General features: G+C 56.7%; 1 protein-coding gene across 1 annotated transcript; it reads left to right on the top strand.

Moving 5' to 3' along the window:
• Nucleotides 1–2,501: 2,501 nt before the first annotated feature.
• On the top strand, nucleotides 2,502–5,618 carry LOC112964888 (leukotriene C4 synthase-like). Its single transcript, XM_026063496.1, has 5 exons — nucleotides 2,502–2,559; nucleotides 3,390–3,489; nucleotides 4,686–4,756; nucleotides 5,006–5,087; nucleotides 5,492–5,618. Exons 1-5 carry the CDS (start codon nucleotides 2,502–2,504, stop codon nucleotides 5,616–5,618), a joined length of 438 nt encoding a protein of 145 aa, XP_025919281.1.
• Nucleotides 5,619–8,660: the final 3,042 nt, after the last annotated feature.

Here is an 8,660-nt window from a genome sequence, read left to right as displayed (position 1 = left end):
GAAGGGAAAGGAGGCACAAGTGCTAACCGTGAAAAGCTTAGCAAATATCTGTCTGTTTTTACAACACATTTGGAAGGACAAGGAGCCTCCCCGCTTCCCAGCTGAAGGGTAAGCTGCTCYGACGCAAAATGTTTCCTCTTCGGCTAACAAAGTCCAGGCCGTAATGTCGCCGGACTCTGGGCTGCTGCCGCCTTTTCCTTCCCCTCTGCTGCTCGGAGGCACTGCAAACCCCGCGGCTGCTCGTTTTTCTTGCAAAGATCATTTTTAATCCAGATTAGTGCCGCAACCCAGCTCACGCTGCAGCCCTACGGTCGCGATTAGGAGGCAGCAAGGACAAGTGGTTGCAGGAGGAGGAGGCGGCAGAGCGATGCCAGCAGCGGGCCACCGAGAGAAATGCCTCCAGCGACGTCTCCGGAAGGGGCGATGATTTCGCAGTGTGCTTGTTGTGGCATCACGGCAGGCAGCTGACGGCAGCGGTGACGCTTCGTTTCCCTTCGCCCCAACCCGGCTTCACCTTCCTGCCCCTTTCCTGCCGCAGAGCCTACGGCCGCGGCGRCAGGGCGGATGTTCGGCTCGCCGAGCCAGCTGCAAACCCTACTTCTCCTGTCGCCCGGTTGGTTTTGTGGCGGATCAACACCTCGATCCAAGTGGCCACATGGTCGCGTAAAGCAGCCTGAAAAATTACACTTACGGGGCAGGGATGAGGAGAAGAGAGCGTGATAGCTGTGTTTATTCATTCAGGTTTCTACTTAGCCTTGCTGTAGTTAGCCTAGACTGGACGACACGAGAAGCGTTGTGTACTGGCGGATGCCTTGGGAAGTGGTAATGCCCTAGATGAGCCTTCAAACCCCTCCAGGCCAGGCTTTCCTTACATGTCGGACGCTGTTGACTCAGGCCCTGCTGCGCTGTAGTCTGACTGAGGTGTAAGCACGGGTCTTTTTTGTTCAGTTGTTTTGCCCTATATATCTATATCTATATCTATATCTATATATCTTTTTTTTTTTTGCTAGCAGGCTCTAATCAGTCAAGGAGCTGAGGGAAAAACAAACTTCATTAAGCACTGGGAGACCTCTGCCCTTTTAACACGGACACAGGAAAGTCCTTTGTTTCTGTGACGGCCAAGCTGGAGAAAACAAAACACAACGTTCCTCATATTTCTAAGCAGTTGCTGGAATGGAAAAGGATCGGTTCTGATATGAAACTATTAATCTTACATGTGATGCTTGAAAAATGGTGGCATCCGTGTTTGGTATTTGGAGAAATACCAAGCGGGGACGTTGTTACAGCCTCTTTGATTGTCTTTCTCCCTTGTAGGGAGGCAAAAAGGGAACCAGCTTCTTGTTTCTTAGAAAGTCTATCAAAAACACCAGATCCACCATATAATTTCTGTAAACTGCTTGAGGCTGGTATTGTTTTCTGTACTAAAGGAGTTTAATGATCCCTTTGTCTTAACCTGCTTTCATTTTCCCCCGGGCTGAAGAGAAAATTCTTCAATGAACCGGGAGGAAGGAAACCCAGCAGGGAGCCTGACCACTCGTGGCTGCCCAGATTTGCCTTGTCAGATGGACATTAATGCAGCAGGTTACTCCCGACATTCACATGTGAAGGCGCCACTGTCTTTTTGCTGTATCCTGATAAATTCTGCAGGTTTTTACCTGCGCAAAAGTCTCGCTGCTGTTTGCTGTGAGAGTTATTTTGGCTGAGGACTGGCCAGAAGACTCACATGCACAGCTCCCAGCCTTTCTGGCAGGAGCGCTGCCTCCGAAAGCCTCTCGGTGTCTTTGACCGCGGTTCTGCAGCTCTCATCCCCAAATAAAGCAGAACGGTGCAAGACAGATCTCTAGCTTTTATACTTTTTCACGTCCTGTCTTCCAATTGCAGCGGCACTTTCATTTGGGGGCTTTCATCGCTGCTGTTTCTGCGCGATGGCAGCAAGTCTCGCTCAGTGCTCAGCCCGCGCTGCCGAGAGTCCTGGCGCGGAGCGATGTTCAGCGAAACGCTGTGATCCCTGACACTCGGGCGGTTTGTGAAACGTGTGTGTGCAGAACAGCCCGAGCGGGGCTGCGGTTTCCCACGCAACATTGGCAAGAAAGACATGCCGTGGAGCTCACTAGGAGCGGTTTTAAACCAGATGCTGCAGCGGGAGTGGATTGCTGGGCTGTTGAAATTTGTTCCCCCATGCAGCTGTTAGTTCCCCTCTCTTATCTCTCATGTTAGTTCTCTATGGGCTTTCCCATTTCCTCATAACATATTCCTGGAGAAAAGAGGGTGGGAACAGAAATACTACATAAGCCCTCTCTGTCGCTCCACGTTGCCATTGTGCTTAGGGTAGCAGGCAAGGCAGAGCCCTCCCGGTTTTCTGCACCACAGGCAAATCTTTCCTGTTCAATTAGAGCAAACCTTTGCTGCCGGCTGCTGCCACTGCCTGCCACATCAGCAAAGACGAAAGCTGACCAGAGGAGCTTCTGATCGGGAAATCAGGTTTTCTGGGAAGAGGCAATATGCTGGATCAGATTCATCTGCTGGCTGCTGTGACGGTTCTGGGCGTCCTGGAGCAAGGTAGGGACCATCCTATGCACATGCCCTAGCACTGGCTGGGTCAAGCTACCTTATGTCCACTGATTGCCTTTCACCTCCGCACTTCATTTCTGCTGTTGCACTGCTACTGCCCTACTTTTCAGACAGTGGCCTGATAATTACTCTCGTTTTTGAAATTCAACAGAATGAGTCATTGGACCAGTCTTATAGATGTCCTTCCTCTGAACTAACATCCTTTCTCAGTTTAGAAATTTCTTGGTAGATCTTCTCCTCTGGCAACACGTAGTATTTCATTGTTTGATAAAGAGGCTCACAGCGGTTCCCGAGGTTCATGTAGACTTCAGAATAAAAAGAGCACTGCAGCTCTGGAAGGGGGAGCAGCAGGATGCCGCGGGTCTCAGGGAACAGCTCTCAGCCACGGTTCCACATTGCATGGCTGCGTAATTGGGTATCTGGGTGGCTTCTCTGAGCCATCAGTTCCCTACTCAGCTATCAGGATTTAGAAGAGAAAAAATTAAAGAYTTTTAAAAAGCTAAAACTGTCAGCAACAAAGTGCATCTGAACTGTATAACAGTTTCTGTCGATAATAGCCAACCTGTTAATTATGCAAGCGAGAAACCAGATATCTGCTGATGGTACACGACTGCACTATCCTTGCTTGACTGTCACAGGGTCATTCCTTTTCCGTGTCTGAAACGTCTCTGGGATATTTACCCAGCTTTCTCTGCCACACAGGGGTGCAAAGTTAAAAGGGGGGGCTGCATTATCCGCCTCTATCCCTGACAGGCTTCTGGTCCCGCCAAGCCCAGCCAGATGACTGATCCATGCTTTTTTTCTCTCTTTCGCTGCAGCCTACTTCTTCCTGCAGGTGATCTATGCCAGGCGGATGTTTGGCATTTCTCCTCCGAAGATCTCAGGCCCACCTGAATTTGAGAGGATCTTTCGAGCACAGTAAGAAACTTCTCTTATAAGATGGGTTTTAGACCTCATGTGTAACCTCCCCTGCATTGCCATTCATTTCTGSTTGGAGTAATTCAGCAGTTACCCACTTCCCTCAGGGTTATAGTAATGAATGTCAGAGCCAGCGTTGGGACTGTGTTGGCTCAGGAGTCCTAAAGACACTGGCCATTGCTGATAGAAACCACACCAGAAATGTCTGCTGTGGGGAGAAGGGCTGCGAAGGATAGAATTATTGGTACCTGAGTCTTAGGCTGGTTTTAGGCAAGTGCTGTCAAAGCCTCGGGCAGCTTCAGGACTGCTCTCAGCTCCACTCACACGTACGTACAAGCTCCTGGGGAGCTCTCAGCTGGGGCGGGGAAGGAATTGCTGGAATCTGGCATCCCTGCAGYRACTTCTGTGCCACAGATGCGGCTGYGGAGGGGGGCAGAGAGGGAGGAAGTTTCCACTTTTGCTTTATCTGAGCAGCACAAAAAGAACAGGGGACCAGGATCAGGATCCACCTAGCCATCACCTTCTCTGCTCCTTTGCCAGCCTAGACACTCTCAGCTTGGTCTCATGTCCATTGCCTTTGCCTTTGGGGGGACAGGGCACAGCCGTACAGACTGTCCTACCAGCTAAGGGCTCCCTCGCACTCCTGCATGAAGCCCAAGCTGCTATGGCCTTATCTGTATAAGCTGCACCTTCTCCTGATTGCGTACATGGGCTGGTTGTTGCTGACCTTGACACGGAGACCCAGTCTCAGGGCCTCAGGCTGCTCCAAGTCCCTCATGGCAGGACCCGCTCCTCTAGCACCCGGAGCTTTGGGCCCCTGCCATCTCTCCAGCACTTCATCCCTGGCATTTATGATTGAGATTTCGTGGCTTGTACTGCTGGGTTTAAGCTGCAGCACACGGGGAGCGGTGGTGGGGCTGGTCCATGGAGCCGTTCAGTGCGGTCTGACCTGGGCATCTGTTACTTGAYTTCCTGCAGTCAGGGACTGGACCTGGAGACCCAGTTCCTCCCACTGTTTAATTCCTGCAAATAAAGATGAGATGRGAACTGTGGGAAAAGGTGAAAGCCTGGAGGCTTTCTGTGGAGGCATCATCTCTTAAATGCAACAGTTTACAGCCTCTGGAAACTGCTAGGGGAGGCAAGAAAGAAAGATCTTCCTCTTTTCCCTTGTTAAAAATCTTCCTCTTTCCTGCCAGGGTGAATTCCTCTGAGTATTTTCCCATTTTCCTGGCACTGCTGTGGCAGGCTGGCCTCTTCTTCCATCAAGGTGAGAATGGCCCGTTACCTGGTTTGACGCTGGATCTGTTCCCCTTAGCGTGTCAGCAGTGTTGGCACGGTCCACGGGACCTGCTCGCCTTCTGAACGCTAAACTAGGTGGTAATTCTGTCTCTGATGGGACTGTAGAGCCGGAGGACGCAAAGCCTCTCCAGCTCCACTGTTGGGCCACCTGCTTGGCTTACAGTAGCTCTAAAAAGCCATTGGATTTGGTCACTGTGATTTCTCGTCTCAATTGCAGGTCTGGCTGCAGCTTTGGGTCTAGTCTATCTCTGCTCTCGCTACTGCTACTTTATGGGATACAGGGCATCGTCTTCGGAAAGGTAAAGACCTGCTTGAGTAAGCTGTAGCCCCTGGAGTTTCTAATTTGGGAACGTCATGTGCTGTAGGAAGGGGGAGCTCAGGACACCCTCTGCGTGTCCAGGCTGCTTCAGAGCCCCAGAATGAATCAGCCCTGCCAGAGCTCGTCCCCAAGCGTAGTACGGGCTTGGCACACGGCTGGGGCCAGAGAGACACATACAGGGCGAGAGCGGTGCTGCTCCGAGCCCATGCGGATGCGTGYGCTCCCTCCAGGCGGGAGCGGGGTGCGGGACCCCGTGCAGGGGACGGGGGACAGCCAGGGGCTGCCGTTGCACGCGCCCCTCTCCCGGCTCTCCAGGGAGCACAGCGCTGTTCCCGCGCGGGAGCAGCCGCCTTCGGTCTCAGCGCGCTCCCTCTCTCCCGCCAGGCTCGCCCCCATATACTTCGGCACCGGAGTCCTCTGGGTCCTCGTCACGGTGGCGGCCCTGGGCCTCTCGCACTTCTTCCTCGCTCACTACGTGGGGCTGAACATCCTGCGGCTTCTCACGGCGTGACACATGCCTCTGGCCCTCGCAGGCGTCCTCTCCTTCGACTCCTGCTGCCCCGACCTCGCGGTCACAGACCGGCCGCACCTGGCATTGCCCCAGCGCAAACACACCCTTGCCGGAGTTTTAAACACCTCCTTCCCTGCTGCTCGGCACTGGCAAGAAGCACTGGGAGATCTGGGAGGTGTTTTTCCCCCGCAGCGCTACTCGTGCCAAGTGCTCCGCGTCTGGGCAACACCTAAGGCAGGCATTTGTCTGAAAGCACCTGTGGGCCGGGGCGCAGCAAGAGAGGCGAGCGATGAGCAGGGGCGGCCGCGAGCATATCGACGGCTGCGCTGTGCGAGGCACCGGCCTGCAAATCAGCGGCGCCAGAGGGAGTCCGTTAATGCCTTTGTGACGGTTGTTAACTATCGCCCACGGGTGATACTGTAAACCAGACCGAGCAGACCTGTAACCACCGCTGCACGTGCGATTTTGAATATTGCCGAGCCACAACACGTACGAGAGCCACCGCCAATAAAAGGCACTAAGCTTGCTGCGCTGGTTTGCTCCTTGCGGGTCATGTCTAGCACCGAACGAAAGCTTGACTGCGGGCTCGGCGCGCCGGGCTGCTGCCTCGGTTTCCCTGCCGTGCAGCGCGATGCAGCCTGCRAGCACGCATCCTGCGGGAGAAGCGCTTGGAGCGCTCGCAGCAAGAAGCTGGTTTCAGAGGTGCTGAGCTCTGGGGTTYGGGGCCGCTTTCCTCTGGAGCGGCGGGGCTGGATTTTCAGGGGAGCTCAGCATTCAAAACACTGATCCTTTTGGCCCTGAGTGACTTCACAGCGCGTCCAGAGAGCAAAAATAACTGCATTAATGTGCTGATAGTTTAACCATGATCTAAAGCCTGCCTTCCTCTCCTCCCTTCCTACCGTCTTATCTTCGATGGTAAGAACAAAAGGAGGGGTTTTTGGGAAGCGATTAATTTTTCACATTGTTTTCATGTCCTTCCCTGCATTTTCATCGGCCAGCGCAGCGAAGCCCCCCGGCCCCTTTCCCTTTCTGGCTCTCCTGCCTTGCATCGGCATTGCCGTGTGAGCTGGCAGCCGCTGCAGGGGAAGGCTTAAACGCAAACAAAAATAACTGCACAGCACTCATCTGTCTAAAGTTTTCAGCACGGCGGGGCCCCATCTTCCCRGGAGCCCCCAGATGTCACAGCAATACAAACAACAACATAACTTTTTCCAGCAGCTTTGGTAAAACACTGTAAAAGGCCGAGTAGCGGCCGGAGGCCGGGGAGGGACAAACATATCACCCGTAAATCAGAGGCACCCACTGAGATTTTAATTAGCCTTTATGTTCATACGCCCCTCCATCTCCTAAAGTTAATTCCCCGTCCTCGCATTTTTTTCACCGGCATAAGCAATCACCTCCCAGAGAGCTCAAGCAGAGCCGCCGGCCCCAGATGCCGGCGCAGGTCCCGATTGCTCATCCAACCGCTGCCGCGTCGGGGCGGCGCGGGGCTCAGCCTGCACCTTCCGCCCCGCGGCCCGTCTCCCGGCCCCGCGTGCCGGCCCGCGGACGCTACCCACCTGGGGCCCGCCGGCTCCGCTCGGCGCGCCGGGGCTGCAGAACGGCTCGGAGACGGGAAGCTAGTGATTCAGCAGCACGGCCGCGGCAAGCCGGCTGCTCGCCCCGCGGACGCGAAGTACCATGAAAAATCCCCGCGTGCAGCAGCCAGGCTCCGGCCCCGGCTACCCGCTGCCGCTAGCTCTGCCGCCGGCAAGCGGCCCGGCACATCGCCCCCCGAACACGGCCGTCGGCGGGGGGCTCGGGTACCTCGGGCGGCAGGCGAGCTCCTCCCCTCCGCCCGGGGATGCTGTCATCGCTCTGCYGCTCCGCGACCGCCATCCATCAAAGCCGCGCCGCATCGGGCCGCGATCCGACCGCGCGGTAAACAGCGCCAGGTTTGGCCCGGTTAAAGATGCCGCGGCCACACGGGGTGAAGCACCGGCGCTGTGCCCACRCGCTCTGCCCGCCTTACAGCTGCTCCAAAAACGCGAAGGGTCGGTTCTGTGCTGGCAGCGAGGTGGGACATCGCCTGCCCGCGCCGCCCCGAGGGTCTGCAGATGGGGCCATCCTCGAGCGGGTGYGCAGACCCATCCGTGGGCTCTGCTCTAACAGGGACGCAAGGACCTGTCCGAAATCGCAGTGCAGAGCCCCGCGCCAGGCCGAGGACGAAGGTCCTCGCGACCGCTGCGTTGGCCGAGAGGCCTGGTGCCGCCGGCGGGGACGTCTCCGCTCCCCGTCCTCGACCTCGCTGCCGCCCACGGCYGAGCGGCTGTGCCCTGCTCCCGTGCAGGCTGCGGGGCCGACCTGCCGCTCGGCCCGCTGCRCCAGCCTTCCCGCTTTTGCTCCCCTCTCCCTGGGACAGCTCTCSTCCGCTTCGGCGGCTGAGCTGGCTTGGCAAAGGGTCAGGCGAGAGAAGCGGCAGCACCGCGCGGGTGGAAGACCGTCGCGCCGGCGGCACGTGCGCTCGGGGCAGAGCTGTGAGACTGGGAACCGCTGCATCCCCAGGCGAAGGACGGCGAAGCGAGGCGCTGAGAAAGTCAAGGCCTTGCCGAAACACGCTCGCACACGCCCTGGCTGCTCCTCTCCGGCTGCAGATTAGAGCAATTTTAGCTCGCAGTTTGCAATTTGCAGGCCCGGCCTTTGCTCTGATCTGGATGAATTCACAGGCAGCCATTTACGTTGAAGGGCAGCTGTCTGTAAGGCTTTTCCCTCGGCAATTCCCTCAACAACAGGCACCGTCCTTGGGCGGGAGGCGGAAGCAGGGCAGCGGGGAAGGGTCCCACAGCGGCGCCGGGGGGCAGAGGAGCGGGGCGAAGGGGCCCCAGGCCCCAGGCCGCCGCCCGGGCGAGGGAGGCGGAGGGGCCCCGCCAGGGCTGCCGGCAGCCGGCGCCTCGCGAGATGGCGCTGCTACAACGCAGGCCGCGCGCAGCCCTGGCGGCCCTGGCGGCCCTGCGCCCCCCAAGGCCTCGGCCCGCGGGTGGGCGCGTGGGGAGGCCTGCTGCA

This window comes from Apteryx rowi, unplaced genomic scaffold, assembly GCF_003343035.1.
Source record: "Apteryx rowi isolate R43461 unplaced genomic scaffold, aptRow1 scaffold_2, whole genome shotgun sequence".
NCBI classification, from domain to species: Eukaryota; Metazoa; Chordata; class Aves; order Apterygiformes; family Apterygidae; genus Apteryx; species Apteryx rowi.
Note: the sequence above shows the minus strand (reverse complement) of the source record. Positions and strands in the feature narration are given on the sequence as shown.

Bases quoted from the DNA above. Each gene is read 5' to 3' on its own strand.
- LOC112964888 (XM_026063496.1), top strand. From the start codon at position 2,502: ATGCTGGATCAGATTCATCTGCTGGCTGCTGTGACGGTTCTGGGCGTC. The intron at 2,560-3,389 runs GTAGGGACCATC...CTTTCGCTGCAG, and splicing joins TCTGGGCGTCCTGGAGCAAG to CCTACTTCTTCCTGCAGGTG. The intron at 5,088-5,491 runs GTAAAGACCTGC...CTCTCCCGCCAG, and splicing joins AGGGCATCGTCTTCGGAAAG to GCTCGCCCCCATATACTTCG.